At 43.9% G+C, this 20,546-nt stretch overlaps 1 protein-coding gene across 1 annotated transcript; it reads right to left on the bottom strand.

Annotated features, from left to right (window-relative positions):
• Positions 1 to 1,995: 1,995 nt before the first annotated feature.
• UMOD (uromodulin) lies at positions 1,996 to 20,546 on the bottom strand. The gene is made up of 11 exons (XM_084773914.1): positions 20,392 to 20,546; positions 18,526 to 18,658; positions 16,643 to 17,425; positions 16,448 to 16,555; positions 14,861 to 15,069; positions 13,910 to 14,058; positions 11,889 to 12,134; positions 8,003 to 8,165; positions 7,370 to 7,451; positions 4,045 to 4,086; positions 1,996 to 2,492 (listed from the first exon to the last, which is right to left on the bottom strand). The coding sequence occupies exons 2-11, from the start codon at positions 18,617 to 18,619 to the stop codon at positions 2,431 to 2,433; spliced, it is 1,938 nt and encodes a 645-aa protein (XP_084630040.1). The 5' UTR covers positions 18,620 to 18,658; positions 20,392 to 20,546; the 3' UTR covers positions 1,996 to 2,430.

Raw genomic sequence — 20,546 nt, 5'->3', positions numbered from 1 at the left:
AGGCTTGACTCTTTCCTTTCTTTTTTTTTTCTTTCCTTTCTTTCTTGAGCCTTTATTCCAGGAAGTCTCATACCTTGACTTTCTACATTTTGAATGCTTCGACTCTATCTTCTCTTCTTCATTTGTTTCTACTTCAATCCAAATATAGGCTGCCATCTTGTGAGAGGGTGGTTTTAGTGTTGGCTATGGGTCTGTGTGCTCTCATTCGTGTCTCCTTTGTTCCTTCTGTTTTTCCTGTAGCCTTTTTTATCCTCTGACCCCAACACTCTATGCCCCAGGGATCTGACCCTGTCTATACTTCCTTCTTTTACTCTTACTTCATTGGGCCAGCTCTGCTTCAGCCAATGCTGGATTCTCTAAGCTCATTTTTGTCCTCAAACACTTGCATAACCTTCCTCATGCCTAGATCACTCCATGTTTACCATCTCTGCCAAGAAGCCTTTCCTAACACCACATTTTGTCTGGCCCTCTGTTCTGTCCCCATCCCTCTCTATCTGCCCACTGAGTCTGTAGGCACTTTGTGATCACGGCTTTTGATCTTCACCAAGGAAGCATTCATTTAATAAACAAATGGACAAATCAACTGTATATTCTAGGCCTTCTCTGGTTGAGTCATGCTTTTAATGTTCACGTGTTGATCAGCCTTAGTGGAAAGACACAAGTTTCAGGACTCTTGCACTTGCTGTTCTAGCTGTCCCCAGTAGGCTGCATCACTCCTTTACTCTCTCAGCTTTACTCTCTCAGAGAGACTATACTCTGCCTCTCTATGTGAAGAAGCACTCCTGTTGCACTATTATGCACTCTTTGCCTTTTCCTTGCCTCCTCAATATCACATTTCATGGTTATCATTTCAAAGTATCTTCCTTACCAAAATGGCTCTAATTTGTTAATTTGCTATTCCCACATTACCAGAAAGGTGTCTGGCATTTCATTTGCATCCAGCTTATCTAGCAGATACACCAACCTGTGTAACTAGCAGATAGAAATAAGGAAAGGAAAGGAAAGGAAAGAGGCAAAGGCATCATTTTGGTACTTCTCCTCTGCCCCTCACTCAGCCTTTGTCTTTAGCTCCTGCTTTTGATTCCCTTGGCCCAGAACTTCTCTTCCAGTTCTGCTGCTCCTGCATCCCAACACAGATCATTCTGCAAGGAGTCACTTCATCCAAGCTGACCACAGCCCAACTGTGCATGGGAGAGTGCTGGACCAGCCTGTGGGCCATCTGCACAACTCTTGGGTAACAGCAAGAGGCCTGCACATTCTGTGTATGTCTGTGTCTGATAGGAGCTCTTAACAAGACACACTGTCTCAGCAGCCCTTGTTGCAGACACACAAGCCTGACCTCTCCTGAGATCTGATGTGAGGCCTTGGCCTCCCCAGGAAAGTCCCAGCAGGAGGCCAGGGAAGCAGCTGGGCCAGGGAAAAGAGTTCTCATCAGCATTGGTGACCTTTCATCTAGAGATCTCTGGGATCTCTGAGTATCTGAGCATAGAAAGTATCTGGTTTCTGTCCATACATGAAACTCACGATAACTCCCTACCTACGGGAGGGTGTGCCTATGCTCTCTGCTACTGCTGAGGCCTGAGAAGAGATCTACAACTTTAGGATTGGCAAGCAGAAGCCAGTGAACATGAGTCCTACAGAGGCACAAGACACCTGTCATTGCTTCTGCATCTCTTCTCTAAGACCTGAGACTCCCACAGCAGGGGCTGGCTCTGCCTCATCTGCCAGTGTTTCTTAGCACCCAGTATAAGCCTACAAAATCTGGAAAATCAAAGTTGCCTTGTGAGCGCATCATGGCTGCCCCCATGGCAAAGAATCAGCCACCTCCTGTTGTCTGTTTTAAATTCTCCATTTCTGGCGTCCCTGGCAGCCTTTGGAACTGTTCACTGACTATGTTCAATGTTAGATCTCCAGTATACCTCTGTAACTAGTATAGGAGCAGCTTGATAAATACCTACTGAATGAAAGGATAGATGTATATATGGACAGGTGAAATTCAGACACGTGTAGCAGAGCATTTATTGAGCCCCATTTCTTGGAGCAACTGTGAAGTCCATATAGAGAAAAGGTCTGGTTTTTTTTCCCCCATCACATGATGCTCAGCACAACAGACAGTGCCCACACCAACAGTGTACTCAGTAAAGATTTGAATCAATGATTCCAAAAGCTGATGCTTTAACCTTATTATTTTGCCACATTCTTTAAGGAGACATAGGCTTCATATGCCCACATATCACAAATCCCATTCTGAGAAAGAGCAGCACTGAGAGATATCAACTTGTTTTTGATAGTGAGGATTAAAGGGCAAAAGAGTAAGTGCAAGCTGGAGGCAACTTCATCTCCCTCTCCTGTGGCTGAAAACCAGCCTGCATCTCCCCTCCTGGCCAGCAGGAAGAAAGCTGCGACCCACACCAGATTTCCTGTGGTCCATCACTGAAAGGTCAGGGTCAAAGTGGCTGAGAGAGACAGGGGCAGCCAGATGCTCAGGAGCCCTAAAAGGAAAACAAATATAGAGATATGGCAAATGCTGGTGTACTTTTGTGCAAAATAACATGACACTTTCCTACAGAAGAGTCAAGAAGAGTGCCATCTCTGGAGTAGGCAGTTAGAAGACGGTTTCTACTCTGGGTGGGAAAGTAGATAAAGGCTCCATTCCGTGTGGACTGGTTTGAAGAAGGCAGTAGTGTTTCCTGGAGGACGTGGTGTGCACTCTCATCTAGTGTCTAACACATTTAACCATCCTAGAGACCCCAGAGCCTAGTCACAAAGGATGAGCCTTTGTCATAGAAGCAATGTGACTTTCCAGCTCTGAGCTCGGTGGTACAGAACTTACGACAAACACCAGGTTGCTGTAGCAGCCCTCTCAGACCCAGGTTTCATAAGCCAAGAAAGACAATGCCTATGTGGATTCAGTTTTCATCTGAAGTGTCAAATAAGGCAGAATGCAGAAGAAAAAGGCCAAAAATGTCACCAGTTCCTGTTTTGTTGTTGTTGTTGTTGTTGTTTTTGGTTTTTTTTTTGTTGTTGTTGTTGTTTTTTGTGGTCTGAGGCTTGAAGAAGGCAAAAGAGAAAAGGGAGGTTGTATGTCTGATGTGCTCAGTGCACTACTAAGCTTGGTTCTCGGCAAACAGTGGCCCTCAACAAATATTTACTAGCTGTGAAGCAGCCCCAGCAGGTGTTACAGATGAGCCTCAGCTTCAGGAAGTGCCAAGAACAGGGCAGGGGGACTTTATCTGTCCTTGGGGAACACGTTTTAATAAATATATGTGGGTGTCTAAGCAGCAAATAAACATGCATGCAACTGCAGCTGTGTGTATGTCTGTGTAAAAAGACACAAACATGTGTGATCTGTGTGTGCATATATGAATGTGTGTGATCAAAATTGCATACATATATGAACATTTAGGATCTGTATGTGCATATATGAGTATTGTGATATGTATACAATTACGAATTCGTATGGTCTGTGCATAGATATGAGTATGTACAGTCTTGTGAGGACATGAGTGTGTATGGTCTGTGTGTTCAGGTGTGAATGTGTGTGATCCATGTGCAGATGTGAGTATATGTGGTTGTATGCCCATGAATGTGTGTGCAGAGGTGAGTGTGTGTGATCTGTGTGTATGAGTATCAATGGTTTGTGTGCTGATATGAGAGTGTGTTGTTTGTGTGTGCATATATGAATATGTGTGAGCAGAGAGGAATTGTGTGATCTGTGTGTATGCAAATATATGTATAAGTATGCATACAGATATAAATGTATGCAATATCTGTTCACAGATATGAGAGTTTGTGCAAACATACCTAGATACTGCATTCTCTTGGTCTGTTGGGTTATGCCTGTGTTCCCACACACTACGGTGAGACAGCACGAGTGTGTGCGTGCATATGGACCAACGTCCAGACATTTTCAAGTCAAATCACCCCTTAGCAGCTCAGGCTCTGAAGGCTATATATGCCCTCCAGCCCACTCAGATCCTCAGATAGAAACCACAGAGGCATTGTCATGAAGCAGGTAACTGTAGAGAAAAGGCCTAGACTTACTCAAGTTGCTGGAAGCAGCCTTGGACTCTGAGGCCTGGACACCTTTGGGAGAAACAGAAGATCCATGAAAAGTGAGGCATGGGGATTGCAAGGAGGCTGAGACATATTCTCTCCTCTTGCACAGTCAGTGTCACTTTCTGAAACCCAAATCCAACCATACCACTCTCCTACACTGGAGTTTTCCAGACTCATGTACCTTGTGCTTCCAGAAGAAAACCTGTCAAAATCTACAGAGCCCCACAGTGGCTACGTCTACACTAGTTTATCTCCCATCGCTGCCCTAGCTTCCCTCAGTTCTCCTAACAAGCCGGCTTCTCTTTAGTCTTCCCCCATCACCAACACTGGGTCTGGTTTTGTCAGAACAGCTCCAGATTCGGTGTACACTTTCTTCCCGCACTAAGTCAACTGCAGTTCTACACATCAAAATCATGCTGTTTCCCCAACTTATGCATCCAAGTGGCTCTGCTCTGCTTATCACAAGACATTAAACCACAGTGAGCACCAAAGCCTGTCTCTGCAATGGGTAAATTGTTGGGGGATGGTCTAATGTATTTTTATGTTAATTACTGTTTGTTGTCTCTGTGATCCACCTTTTGAATAACAAAAAGCCATCCCAACTGGGCAGGGCAGAGGACACAGGTGGGGTTTAGAGAGAGAGAAATAATGCTGAGAAGAAGAACAGAGACCACCACAAGGAAGAAGGAGAGAAACTTAAAAACGAGAGAAAGGCTTACAGGGGTTAGATGGAGGAGAAACCCATGGCTGGCGTATATGAAAAATTCAGCCCAGATAAAAAACATTTACAAGTATTTGAGAATACAGATGGGCGGTAGCTTGATAAAAGTTATTGAAAACAGATGACATGGGATTGAGACAAGGATCCTATGCCTGTCCCACTATGGGAAGTAGTTTAGAGGATTAATGTCTGCCCTGCCCCAGGTTAACTAAAGCTATTTTAAAATATAACCAGTGTCTGTGTCTTAATTGATTGCTAGCTGGTAATAATAATAATACAGATAATTTAAAAACAATAAGTTGTGCCCAACGTGGGGCACGCATCCACACTCTTAAAAATCATATTTTGTCATAGTCTAAAAAGAGTTGATAGCTCCAAGAGAGCATCCATTGAGCCAAAACAAATGTGGCTACATACACGTGGCCGGTTAAAGAGACAAAACTAAGAGGCTGACAGTCTTCTAAACTGGCCTAAAAAACAGAGTTAAATGTCTAAAAATAATAATAAAATAAAAACTACTGTGGTCCCTTTCCAAAACACCATGACAAAAGGCTCCTAGATCATTTTTGGCTTTGTTTTGGTGTTTATAAATTTGTTTACAATGGGCTTAGTCATAGTCACACTTCTCCTTACCCTCTCTAAAAAGGTTAAAAAAAAAAAAGACGGGGGGGGGGGCGCGGGAATGTGAGATTAAGTTACTAACAACCAAAAAATGGAAAAAAAAACCTGGACTTTTCTCCATAGAGTTTAAATTCCAAGGAATGGTGGACAGGATTTCACTAACTAAAGCCTAATTTGACACAAAGGACCCAAGGCTTAGACTTTTCTGGTTTGGTTGATTGATTTATGTTTGATATTTCTAAAGATTTTGACTAAATTGAGATAAAATAGTTAAATAGGGAAGTGGCACCAGCCCTTAATCCCAACACAATAGAGACAAAAACCAAGCAGAACTCCTGAGTTCCAACCTGGCCTCCACAGGCTTGACCCCCTGCTGATAAGATAAATTACTTACAAGAAACTGCTTAAGATTTAAACTAACAAATTTTTGGATACATTCCTTTTTCCTAATAATAAATTATATGTGCTTACTGATCTAAAAAATAAATCCACATCAACCTGAGGTTTATGTAAAAATTTTTTTAAAATGATAAAAATGCTTTTTTAAAAGGCCAGCCCATCTCCTTAAAAGTAAAATGTTAAACAGATATAGACATGAAGCTTCATAGCTCCCATGTAGAAAAGGAGTGAGACAAAAACACCCACAACAAAAATAAAAAGCCAGGTACAAGATACCTATGGCCTAAGAGATATATTTTGCTGGTCAAGATAAAGACCAAGGTAAAAAAAAAAACCATAGAAACTGGCTACCTAGGTACAAAATACCGACAACATACATAAACCCTAAAATAAAATAAAAATCTATCTGATGTCTATTTAAAACTTAATGCCTTTTTTCTTCTGCTCAGAACAACCGGCTTGTTTCTAAAACAAAAGACATTTTCTCAAAAAACAGGATGTGGCCTAACTTACATATCAAGCACCATAAAGCCTAAAAAGAGACATTTAAAAACTATACAATCTTGTTTTAATTCCAATATGATGATAATTGTATGCTCATTGTTAATGGTGATGTTATATTTTGTCTTTAAAAGAGGTCAAATTAAAACAGACCTAAATAAAAAAAAAGACTACTAACTTAAAAAGGTCTATGTTTACATAAATTTACATAAATTCAAACTACAAATCAGTTAACTTATATTACAAATTCCACTACATGAAAATAACTCTAAGACTGACTGAGACATGTGCATCCTGCACACCTAATACGTTCATAATTTTAAGACTATATAATGCTTGTGAAAAATTATATGTTTTCAAAATAAAAAAACCAAGCACTGTTCTTCCAACATACTAAGACGCTTACATCCTACATCCTACATGTTCCAGCTCCAAGTGTTTCGGTTGTGGTTCCTCATCAGAAAAGGACAGCTTCAAAGAAGTCTCCTGATCCAAATTGGTCCAACATTTCAGACTGTCCCACACAAGACTAATATTAAACCTAATATTTCTGAACATTTAGAGACTAAACCACAAATACTATTCCCATCTTGTTTACCCATGTTTTTTATTTGGGGCCCCCTACAGGTATTCTCTGCCCCAAATCAACTTAAAAAAAAAAAAACTAAAAAAAAAACAAACAAAAAAACATTTCCCTTAAGGGGGGTTGGGTGGTTTTTGGTTACTTTCTTAGACTAAGATATATATTGTCATTAAAAGATATAAAGATAGGGGTTGTAAAAAAAAAAGAAAGGAGAGTATAGATATATGTAGGGATGATAGGACTAAAAGTGGATTATTGAATCTACTCCTCAACTTAGGTCCTTAATTGTTACTCACAAATAAGGTTAATTTTAACTCATTGATAGAGAAATGTGTATATTGATACAAAATAAGTTTAAGTAAGGCAGCAGCTCTTACCGCAGAGAATCTACTGCTCCTCACTCTTATGTTCCTGGTAAGACCTAAGAAGGCAGCCATATTGCCCCTTCCCCATTCAGAGCCATGATAGAAGAGTATATCTCTCACCTTGTCGTGTGATGGGACCCAAGTTCAGGACACGAGTCTGATCTATAAAGTTCCCACTTCGAAATCTAGTACCAGAGCAGGTCTGCAGGGGAAGAGTGACACAGAAAATCACTAGTGTGTGGAGAGGAAGGCAGAACGTGCTCCTTGCGTGAGAAGTAGGCAGCCATGTCAGAAGATCATCCTCCTGCCTCATGCAGGATATAGGAACTCACATCCCACCTCAACCCCTAATCTTGATTGTGGAAACTTCACTTAAGTTCTCTGAGCTAGTACCTCCCTTGCTGATTTCTGTGATGCCTGAGTACATTAAACACCTGAGCTGAACATGATGCTGAAGGCTTACCTCCTGTTATTGGGAGATAAGCTTGCATCTTGCAAATAAAGCCAATTTACCAGATACATTCCCTGAGATCACTGCTACCGCTTCCTAACTGCCACGTAGACCAGGCATCCTGACCAGCCCTTCCCACTCTGTCGTGCAGTTCTGTACCCCTATAGATAGGTAAATACCAGATATTTATCTATAGATAGATAAATGCCATAAATACATGTCTTCCTTTATGCCTGTGACCAAGTGTCTTGATGACAGAAATGAGCATTGGAGCAAGCTGCTATGGTGTGTTCATGACTCACAGGCTTGCACTGTTCATTCACAGCATCACACAGGTACACCTCGCAGTGCAGGTAGACAAGGTCATAATTTCCTGCAAACCGGAACATCTGAACAGAAAATCGTCCCTGAGGGGACTCGCCATTCTCCATCACCTGAATGGTTGTATCCTCTGTCTGTGGACATCTGAATGGGGAACATTAAGACATATGATGGGGTTGGTCAAGCCAAGATGCTGGAGCTCCACTTCCAGGCCTTAACTATCATATCACCACCCGTTAGCTGTGTGGTTTTGGCCAGGCAATTAAACCTCTCTGTGTCTCGATTTCTTCCTATGCATGCAGGAGTAATAATTACAGCTTATGTCAAAAGATAATTGTGAGGATTAACAGTTATTTTTTTCAAAGTGCTTAGAACAGAATATTGTACACACTACGGACCACCTGTGTCTAGGGCTAAAGAAGAATAATAAAAGTCTTCAACCACAGAGTTGGAACAAACCAGAAGTCAGGCATTTCTCACTGCCAAGGAAAGATAGTGAAGAATCATTAGCTGTTTTATGCTGTTGAATATGTGCCTGTTATAATCGCAGAAACGAGCAAGTCTTGCCAGCCACTGAGCCAACAGAAATACATGTACCCATTTGCAATGCATGCAGTGGCATCCAAATACAGCTGCCAAAAGAAATAAATCAGCATGCATAAGCTCATATGTGTGCTGGGCATTCTGGGCATTGAAGCAGGTAACCCTATTTCATTTCACATTTGCTCAAAGATAATTTAAAAACTGAGACAGGATCATTCAGATTCACGAGAAGTCGCCGCCGCCCCGAGTCCTGGTAACATGCATTTCACAGTGGCCTTCTGGAAACAACGCCTTAACCCAAAGAAGTGACTCAACCAGTGAGAACTTCAGGTTTGCTGTCTTGTTGATGGTATGTCTGCTAGTGAATCACAGCTTGATTCAATGGGTAGCCTGACCATGAAGTCACAACTTCAGATCACTGTCATCTCAGCCAAACTTAAAGAAAATAAAAAGAATTGGTTTGGACCAAGTCCTTATGTAGAGGTCACAGTAGATGGACAGTCAAAGAAGACAAAAAAATGCAACAATACAAACAGTCCCAAGTGGAAGCAGCCCCTCACGGTTATCGTTACCCCTACAAGTAAATTATATTTTCGTGTGTGGAGTCACCAGACCCTCAGATTTCCTGCTTCAAAAAGCAGTTCGTTAGATGTTTTGGGCCGATAAGGTTAAAGACTGATTGCCCCAATTAAAAAAAAAATTCGGTGACTATCCAGACAGTCTGCTCTCTCTGTACTCTGCAACTTGGAAGTTGCCTGCCAGCACTTCCTTTATTAGATAGATTTTCCTTCTTGGGTCTCTGATGAGATTAAAGACTAGATAGCCACAGTGTTACTAAAAGCTTTAGTAGATTAATAATTACAATTTCTCATAAAAGAAAAGAACTCTCTTTGGTAGGATGGTGGTATACTTTCCCTTAAGTTAACAAGTATAAAAGGACTTTGTTATGTCTTTTTTTATGCCCTAATGAGTATGAATATACGTATATATGTGTATATAGTTCTTAATTTTTTAAAAGAAAAAGGAGATGGGTGGGAAAGATTAAGCTTTGTCACAGGAGGAAGCAGTCTTAGCAGGCTTTACCCTTGGGGCAAGCCACGAATACCTTGTGACAGACTGTTTGGAGCCTTCCTGGGCTTGGAATTCAGGAAGCCGACTTGGGAACCCCACCGTGGCTATTGTTTTCCTAATTGACCCTCGAAGGGAAAAGGAGACCGCCCTTTGCTTGTAACTGGGAATGTGGGAAAAAGGAAAAAACAACAGGTGAAGGCGAGCAGGGCTCGCGGAGAGAGGAAGGGACTGGACCAGCTCAAGGGACAGAGACACCTAAGGACCTGTCCTGCGGAACGGATTCCAGAAGGTTTACTATTCTGTCCCTTTAACCCTTTTTTCCTTCTTGTATATGATAGTTGGGTTGTTTAATAAAGTTTACTTGTTAATAAACAGAGCCAACAACTTTCTGCTAGATATCCACTATAAGGCAGATCCAATCCTAGCACCCAAAACTCTATATGACAAAAAGAAAAGGAGGAGGAAGAAGACAAAGAAGGAAGGAAGGTAAGAAGGAGGAGGAAGGAAAAGGGGAGGAGAGAGGAGAAGGAGGAAGAGGAGGTGGAAAAGACTTGAAATTAAGCAGTAACCCATTCCAAAGGGAAATCCATATTCAACATAGCCCATCACAGCCCCAATACTCAGCACAAGCAGGCATCCTAGTGTCCCCTCTGGTCACCCTCAGTGTCCTCAACTTGCCTCCTGTCTTGTGATGTAGTAACACTTTCCTATGACTCATAATGCTCAGGCCAGCTTCCTTATACACACTCACACAGAGACTCAAATACACACCACATTTCTCCCTGCTTTCTCCAGAACATATGTGTCTCAATTTTATACTCAGGAAAAATGACTGTAGGGGCTCCTGCAGAGCACTGTTCTCTATCTCTATGTGGCATGTGAGAACATGAACATCCAAGAGCATGAACCGGCTTGCACCTCAGAGCAAGGAAATGGAGAAGCCAAGGGTGACGTTCATATCATCCTAATGTCCTGTCAAGATCATGTCAGCGTAGTCCAAATCCCAGCCTCTTCGCTGTATTTAGATACCACCTTTCCGAATGCTTGCCTGTGTGTCCCAACATCTTTGTTTTTGTTTAATTTTTTTCTTTCTTATGATACATTTGTGCAGACATTTAGAGCATGGCAATCATTTTGTATCCCCTGTCACGTAAACAGAAGAAATCTTACACATGGAAGACATGAGAGCTATCAGACATTACTTGGTCACTGTTAATTCCAGAACAGACTTCTATTTTATTGCAAAGGGATATTCTAAACAGAGGATGAAAACTGGGTGAGAACTCAACTGAACATCCATCTTGTAAGTAGTCAGGCTGACTCTAAAGACCACCCTTTAGTGCCTTTCCTGCCTGGACCATGGGCACCAAAGCCTCTACCTCCCCGACTTCGTTCATCCAAGGGGCTTTTTATCGCTAACACTCTGCTTATTTCACTTTCATGTAACTGTCTGTCTTGCCTTCAGAATTTACACTGTATGAGGGTAGAGGGCTTCACCACAGTATCCACAAAGCCTCTGTTTAAGAAAAGCCTCTTAAGGAGGAGACAGCACACCTGTGCCTCACAGTTCCCACTGATCCTTAGCTGGCCATGCCCACTCCCAGCCTTTTCCTCCCTATTGGCTACTCTGAGCCTGCCTTTCCATCGGATTTCTTACATTTTCTCATTCAGGAATAGCCACTTGGACCTTTAGTGAACATATGCAGACCTCTTCAAATATAATGTTTTATTGAATAAAATAAGTTATTTCTTTTTTTTAATGTATACAGTGCTCTGTCTGCATGTACACTTGCATGCCAGAAGAGAGCATCAGATCTCATTATAGATGGTTATGAGCCAAAATGTGATTGCTGGGAATTGAACTCAGGACCTCTGGAAGAAGACAGTGTTCTTAACCACCGAGCCATCTCTCCAGTCCTAAAATAAGGTATTTCAAGAACACAGAGAAAACCAGCTAAATCTAAGCACATGTCTTAAAATGTTAAAAACATTTGATTTCTGCTTTTCATACTTGCAAAACTATATTTGACAATGCATTACATAATAAGATCCTAATGAAATAGTACCAAAAACTGATAGCATAGGTAGATCCTTGCATTCTCAAATCCTTCCATGACTTTTTGCCTGTATCCCAAGTGGGTCAGAATGCTACATTGAAGGTACAACGTCATGAAGATGTATTTCCCCCATTAATTCTAAAGACATCTCCCAAAATCCCACCCATGAACCCTCAAACAAGACTCAGTGCTTTACCTGTCCTGGATAATGAAGTATTTCACAGGGTCTGTGGAGTTGCTGCTGGGCGTGGCATAGCAGTTGGTCATTAGCAGTACAAACCGGGACAAATCGCCTCCATCCAGCATGGTGCCCACGTACAGAAAAGCTTCAGTGGAAAGCATCACAGAGGGGCCTTGGTAGGGCTGCATATAGGTAGAGCTCTGAAACAGTGCCATCCGCACAGTAAACATGCCTGTCCCACCCAAGCTGATGTTCAGGGCACTGCAGAGGAAGAAGAGCTGGTAAGAGGACCAGGTTGAGAACTCTCACAAATTGCTACCCATTCTGGTCAGCATTCTTGGGCAGTTCCTTGCAGTTATCTGACACTTTCATTCAGTAGCAGGACTGGACCCCTCACCACTGCTTGCAAACTGCAGTGAACACACAGGGGCAAGGGATGTTTGGGAAGAAGGATGCTCTTCCTTGGCAGATCTGAGGTGGTACTCAGGGTTCTATATCTCTAACAAGCTCCGGATGTTACAGACCCATAGACCATATATTGAGTCACATGTTCCATGCACTGCTGGTGGCCCCTTGCTACCATCTTTTTAAAAAACACAAACTCTTGAGGGACCTGCCTGGACTTCTTGAATCTCAACCTTCAATAGGCAAAAAGAGACGAGCAGTCAGGAGCCCTGCAGATGTGAGTTCTGAGAATCCATTGTAATGTTCCTTTTAATACCTACATCAGATTGGGTCTTGTAAAGTGCATGGATTTTCATCTAAACACTCACACTCATGAGAATTTCACTGCATAATCTCTCAAAGGATGTGGAGAGGATGGTGTCGTACAAAATACAGCATAGGAGAAATGCTTAGTAATATAGAGGTTCACTTCACAACAGTGAACAGGCTGAGGCTTCCTCAAGTCCCAGAGAGGTTTGCTTTCTGGCAGGTTGAAGGCAGGCCTAGGACACAGCCACATTATGCCAGGTCACTGACTAGCCTAGTAGTACTCCTTCCAATAGCACAGAAAAAACAAGTCAGACACATAGCCCAGTACTCTTCTCTGAGTCTATGTCTTCTAGGGCAGCGGTTCTCAATCTGTGGATTGTGACCCCTTAGGCAAACCTCTGTCTCCAAAAATATTTACATTATTATTGATAACAGTATCAAAATTACAGTTATGAAGTAGCAATTAAATAATTTTATGGTTGGTGGGATCACCACAACATGAGGGACTGTATTAAAGGGAAATGCTGCTTTAGGCCTACTGTAAGACTCTGATGAGATGTTTCATATAAAGCATTTAACATGAGGTCCAGCATAGAGCAGCTGTCATTTTTCCCAGCATGAGCATTAGTGGGCTGTGACTCATCATACTCAAAGACTTTCTATTTTACTTAGCAAAGGGATTCAATTTTTTTCACAGAAATGGATGGAGCTTTCCTGATTCACCTCTCCAGCTTCCTTTCCACGGAGGGAGGGGAGGGGGAAGACACCTCTGAAAAACATGGTTTGTAAATGCCTCTTTAATCAGATAAAAACTGAGATCTAAATGTGAGCTATTATCACCTGGAGTCCCCTTCAAAAGCAGGGCCCCCAATCCTTCTGAAAAGACAGGGGCTAGTATTTTGCTCACCTTTGCAGAACATCGTTGTCCTGAGAAAGGCAGTGAAAGCATTGTAAAAGGCCCCTTGGCAGATGGCAACAACAGTTAGAGGGTGGATATGGGTTCCCCACAGCTATTCAGTTAATATTTGGCAGGGCCTGGGTTGGGACCTGAGTTCTACTCCTTACTAAGTGTCCCCACTAAACAATCCTGCCTCTCAGACTCCAAAGCCAGTGCCCATTTGGCAAGGCAGCTGAAGATCTCATGACTGAGAGGCTGAGAGTCTGAGGGGCTGAGGGGCTGAGGGCATGAGGAGTTGAGGAGCTAAGGGGGTAAAGGGGTGAGAGGCTGAGAGGTTGAGGAGCCAGGGAGGCTGAGGGGATGAGGGGATGAAGGATTGTTGCGTGGAGCCCCTAGGAGCACTGTAGCCCCTTGATGGCCGCACCTGACCATGGGCTGTAGGGAGGTCTTCAGGCTGACTTTCATGTCTAGTGGGTAAGAGCACTCAAAGTTGATTCTGATGTTGACGTCACGGATGATGCTGTCTTTTGCCAGGTAGAGGGTATTGCTGTAGGTGGCATGGGTTTCATTCCTCTGTGTTGGCAGAAGGGGAGTAAGAGAAAGGCTCATGAAACAAACCCTGGACAGGGTTTTACAGCCAATTGAGTTTGTCTGTGGACACCTGAAAGCTGCCCTCCCAGTCTGTGTGCCACAACAGCAGTGACTCTAGGAACAGATGTCATATTCCAGACCCTGAGCTACATTCTCCGCTGCATCACTCCATTAATGACTCCAGTGGCCTAAAGTGACGGGGATGCTGAATCCCTGCATCATGGATGAAGGGGTGGAGGCTCAGGGTGTGCTGAGAAATAAATATGTCCCTTCAGAGCATGGGATCTACAACGCCTAGGCTAGTTTCAAAACTGCAGGTTTTCTCTTCAAAACTGAAAGCCATAGGCAGGCTATCGCTAATTTCATTTCCCACTACCCATGACCAATGGCAACTTCTTCCTTTCCTCCTTTCCTTTTGTTCGTTCCCATTTACTTTCCAGGGATGAAGGAAGCAGGAGGAAGCTAGGTGCCTGCCACACAAACTTTTATGAGCTAATCTCTGCAGAGGTCTCTGGGAATGAGGCCTCAGTGGCTGGAGGCCATCACTGCCAGCTTAGCACTACCTTCCCCATCTGTACAATGGGGAGCCATCCTTACAGAGCAAGCTCACATCCAATGCACGGCTTAATTTAATCTTCTCAACACAGAGAAGTGACAATCCTTTCATGTTGAAGTTATCCAGTCAGGTCAAACAACTCAGCCAAAACTCTTACAATGGGTGGACTTGGGACTTAAATAGGCACCAAGCACTACAAAATGGCTGTCACCACTGGCAAGGACTTACCCTCAACACTGTCCCACAGGGACCATCCCGGGCAGGGGTCACCACCGACATCCAGTCTCGTTCACCCCTCTCACTGAAGCCTGAGCACTGGTTGTCACTCAGGTACATGAAGATCTTCAGAAATCCCAGATTCTTCAGCTGGCACTTGCTAAGGGACATCTTGATGTCATTGACCCCACACTCCAGCCTGTGCTCCAGGAGGGAGACATCTGAAATGGCCACGAACAACAGGATTAGGAGCCTGCACCTCTAGGGCCAGGCATGTCTCCAGGTATCCAGCATGTTTGCTTGGGCTGGCCACCAGATTGTGGCACTTAATATGCCTTGGGATAATCACTGTCCCCTCTCAGACAAAACTGAGTTATGAGCATCCATGGGTGGGTGCAACTGCCAGTCATCTAGCTCCATGTTCCCTTAAGAGTAGATTATATACACAATTTAGGGTAGTTTGAGGGTCTTTCACAGGCCCATCGTTAAACAACATCAAATTCAGATAAAAGGAGAAAAGAGAAATAAGAAAAAGTTAACTGTCATTTTTTTTTTAGTACCCTTGCTACACGCAAGTGCCAGTCCCCTAGTGGCAGTGACTCTGATACCAAATACTGGTTAATTAATTTCCCTCTTAAACAAAGAGCAGGCTCAGAGTTTGGAGTAGGAAGCAATGAATAGCTAGAATTCTTTGCTATTAGTCAGTTTTGAGGGACTAGTGGCTAAAGATATTTGTTGCCAAGCCTTACTACCTCAGTTCAGTCCCCAGGACTTGTATGGTAGAAAGCCAGAACCAGCTTCCACAAGTTGTTCTCTGATCTCCACTTGTGTGCCACAACACTTGAGTCCCTTCTCACACGTACATATCACACACACACACACATACACACACACACTTAATGCACACAAATAAGCCTAAGATTTTTGAAGTATTTTTTTTTAACTTTTTCACTTTTAGTCCTTTTAAAGTATTTTACCAAAGCACTACACAACCGCAGAAGTATAATGACATCTTTTCCATTGTGTTCTTTTTTACAGATAGCTTTGTGAGGTGTTACTTATAAATGCAGTATGACCACCCCAGCCTAAATTAACCTTAGGGGAGCAAGCACTTCCGCATTTGGAGAGGAGTGTGTTCATCATAAAACTCACCGTGCAGCTAGTACTTGGATACCACTGAATCAGACCATCAAGCCCCACTCATGACGCAAGTCTAGGACAGACAGACTGAGACATCCTCTATGGCACCATGAGGAAACAGGGTCAGAGAGGACCACTTCCTTGCCCAGCATGCCACACCAGCCATGGGCCACAGAATTACTGTAGTCAATTTCTGGCTCCTAAGTTCTGGCTACCTGTTGTGCCTGCCATGTTTTGGAGTCCTCCAAAAGAGAATACTGGTTAGGAAGAGGTTCCCAGTCCCAAGCCTCTAGAAACTTTGGAGCCAACTGAGGAGGAGCCCGAAACCACCCAGGCTATAGTGACCTTTCCTTCTCACTGACTGGATGTGTCCGCTGGGTCACAGGCCCACACCAGCACGAGCCTCAGCCCTAAACGCTGATGATTTAGTTTCTCAGTTAATTTCCCCCTGGGTCTCACCTGTGATGTTGAAGTCCTGTTTACATTGGCAGCGCCATCTGCCGTTATCTGATATGCAATCCTCATCTACTCCGCACTCTTCGCAAGTCCCCTCCACGGAGCTAGGATCTGCAATACAGCCAACATACACATACAGTCAACACCTGTGCCTCAAGACCCCTGCCGAGTAAGGATGAAGGGCGTTGCCAGGCTCACCTGTGCAGTAAGCCAGATTGCACTCTGGAGGCTCCGTCAGGTTGTAAACATAGTAGCCACCTGGGCAAGCCTTCACCTGGACCTGTGTGGACCACAGGCAGCAGTGGCCGCTCCAGTGCGCGCAGGCCGTGCGGCTCACAATGCCCTCGCTGCTTGAAGGATGAGAGCCGTTGAGCCACATGGGCGCAGCCGTGTTGCATCGCAGGACCGGAACGCAGGTCTCAGCCATGCGCACACCACCCTGGCCTGTGAACCGGTACCAGCCTTGCAGACCTGAGTCACAGGAGTATCCAGCACCATACTCTGTGCTGCGCCAGTACTCGGTCAGGGTCTCATACACATTGCAGGGATCCTCGCACACCAGTGCTCCATCCTGCCCCTGGGGCAGGCAGTCCAGTCCTGGCTCACAGGATCCCTGGGAACACTCACAGTGCCAACCATCCCCTCCGTAGCCTTCGGGACACAAGCACGAGTAGTTGCCCTCTGTGTTGACACAGGTGGCCAGGGAATGACAATTATTGAGTCCCTGCTCTGTGCACTCATCCACATCAATGCAGCCCAGCCCAGGCATCAGACGGAAGCCATCCAGACAGGAGCACTCATAGGAGCCTAGCGTGTTCACACAGCTACTGTTGGCATAGCAGTTGTGAGTCTGCAGGGTGGCGCACTCATCCATGTCTTCACAGACCAGCCCATCGCCAGTGAAGCCCTTCTGGCAGGAGCATGTCGTCACCACCCCATCCACCGTACAGGTAGCATTGCTGTGGCATTCAGAACACTTTCCTGCAGACAGAAGAGCCCAGCCTCAGAACCTGGCCTCTGACAGATGGCCGAGTGCAGACTTCCTTGCTTCTCAGGCCTTGTTACTTTGCTGACACCTTAGAAATCCAACCACCCAACTTCCCCTGAGTAGATTTCTCTATTCATCTAGTTAAACATTATGCCCTCTTTTAAAATGACCATACTGTCATATCCAAGGGCATAACGCAACATTCCTGATACTTGTGGAAGATTGGAAGATGCATGACTAACTTGCCACCTCTTCCCAGCCTTTCCACAGTCCGTGCCTTCTGCACAGGTCCTTTTCTCTGCCTATCCAGCCTTCACCAAGACCCTGGTGTCCCCTCCCTCTGAACCACCCCCCAGACCATTTGACAAGACACACACTTTGCTTTTAACAGTAAGAAGAAAAGAGCTATTGTATAGTGTCACTTACTGCATGTCTGACAAAAAAAATGTGCGCTTTTCATTCTGACGCTTATTGACTCCTTCCAATGGCCCCCTGGCACCCAGTTTTAGTTTCTTTACAGAAAAGAACGCTGAGATTTGGAAGGAGCAAGCCCCTTGGAAATTGCCAAGCACATGGCATGAGCACAGAACCCATGTTTTTAATCTATAACCCCACAATTATACCTAGTGTGGCCCCAGAGTACTACATGTTGGAAGGCAATGCTACCTCCACGGAATGACGTCACACTTAAAGGAGAGGTGCTGTAAGCCACCTGGGGAGGGTGTGCGTATTTCAAATCTCCTGTGTATCTGGGCATGTTTGTGACTTTCCATTGAAATGTAGGAAGGAGTCAGAGGTGTTCTAGGCCCTGGCCCCAACATCAATATCACCCACACGTTGTTATTAATCAGAGTCTCGGGCCTCTTGCTAGACCTACTGAAGTAGAATTTGCATCTTTACAAAACTTCCAAGTGAGTCCTGTGCAGTCCTCAAAAAGGGCTTAGAATAAGGATCATGCCAAGTGTGCTAAAAGATAAAGATTGTTTCTGCAAAGGGAATATTGCCACACTCCCCCCCTTACACATGTACACACACACACACACACACACACACACACACACACACACACACACACACGGAAACACACACTCACTTGCTTCTGATGAGTCATTGGCTCCAGCTACAGTGAGCCAAGGGGTTACCACCATTACCACCAGCATCCAGGTCAAAGAAAGCAGCCGTGCCATCCTTTATGCTCTGCTCTCTGCTGCTGGTCCTGGAAACACCTGCCAAAGCAAGGACAGGTTACATACTTGAGATTTCCCTTGTGTTTCTGATGCCTGAAATTCTGAGAACAGAGATGGGTGAGGCACATGTATGATCTACCTTCCCTCCCTACAGACAGAAGGAATACTTTGGCTGGACACCCTTTATATGGATCAGAAGCCAGCATTTATATAGACCAAGAGGCACAACTTATATGAATAAGGAAAACTGAAACGCTGCAGCTCTAGCTTTGTTGGGCTTCTGAAGCCTCTGTGGACACATCCCTACACCCTGTTTCCCATGCCTGGCCACCCAATCGCCATGCACTGCACATTTTGAAGAACTAAGCCTTTCATTTGGAGCAAAAAAAAAAAATGCCAAATGAGATGGTCTTATGCACTCATCCCTTATTAGAAGCAGCTTTGGGTTTTCACAGGCAGTTCTCGATTACCTGACCTTACAATTTGTTCACACCTACTTATTCATTCAACAAGCATTTATTAAGTGGCTACTATGTACCAAACAGGGAGCTTAATACCAAGAAAAAAATGAATATCAGCTACATCCTCACACTATTCATGTAAAGAAGTGACAAGCAATGAGGAACTCTAGAGGTGATTAACCTCATATACATTATGTGTAACTATAATGCATATTACTATTTTTAAATGGTTATTTGTGATTGTGACAGGTGGAATAACTCTAGATGGATTCAGGTGTTACCCTAAGTTTTACAGCCAAAAACTAGGATGGCATGATGGTTAGACACAGGAGCTGAGCTGAAACTCAGTCCCCATGTTACCCATCACGACATGTTCTAGTTTTCTCATCTCTGCAATGAGAACCACCTCTTCCATCAGCCAGAGTCTGGGAAGTGTCAGGCCTAGTTCTATGATGTGCCTGTGCTCAAAGAACTTTTGTGCAAGAACAAATGTTCTCAGGGCTGGGGAGATAGCTCTGTCAAGAGTGCTCACTGCTCTTGTCAGGTGCCAGCACCACATCAGAAGCTCACAGCTCCTGTAACTCCAATTCTAAGAGATCATATATTTTCTGGCCTCTGGGGGCCATAATATTGCATATAAATTCATGCACAGTACATATACACAAACATAAATACAAATATAAATAGTTTTGAAAAGACCACATGTTTTCCAGACCCCTGAGTCTGAGATATGATATAAAACACACACACACATACACACACACGAGAGAGAGGGAGAGAGAGAGAGAGAGAGAGAGAGAGAGAGAGAGAGAGGGAGGGAGGGAGAGAGAGAGAGAGGGGGAGGGAGGGAGGGAGAGAGATGAAATAAAGGCTTTACAAAACATCTCTTATGCTTATGTCATACGTTGCTTACTGACAAGGTCTATTTAATGAAATTAAAAACTCTAATAGAAGCTATGTGACCTCACAACCCACTGGTGTGGTGCAAAAAATACTATGGCATTCCTATGGTTAATTAAATGGCATATACAAAGAACCACCACATAGCAAATATTTTTCCTAACTGCCACAACCCCAGTACGTAGCACATAGCATATGCTTCAGGGGTAGCTCTGAATGAAGAAAAATAGCTAGCCTAAAAGAGAAAAAGACTGCCATGTCACCAATCACAAAGCTGATAATCAGTGATGAATCAGGAGACTCTGTCCCCTGTGGCCAGACACTAAACTTTCTCTCCCAACTCCCTGAAAGAGAACGGGATTCGCTAGAGGAGAAGTAGATAGGGGAGATGATGGCTCCAGATAGCCTTACCTGAACCCAGGAGGACAGGGCTGGTCCGTTCACAAGTGCCTATGAGTAATATATACACATCAGCCCTTGGCTGGCAATCTCTCCTCCAATTATTCTGTGCTTCTTCTCCTTAAGATTGTTTCTGTGGGGGTAGAATTTTTCTTTCCTTTTGGCAT

Source organism: Acomys minous (assembly GCF_964271855.1).
Source record: "Acomys minous genome assembly, chromosome: 2".
Lineage (NCBI taxonomy): Eukaryota > Metazoa > Chordata > Mammalia > Rodentia > Muridae > Acomys > Acomys minous.
This window is presented reverse-complemented; position numbering and strand designations above follow the sequence as displayed.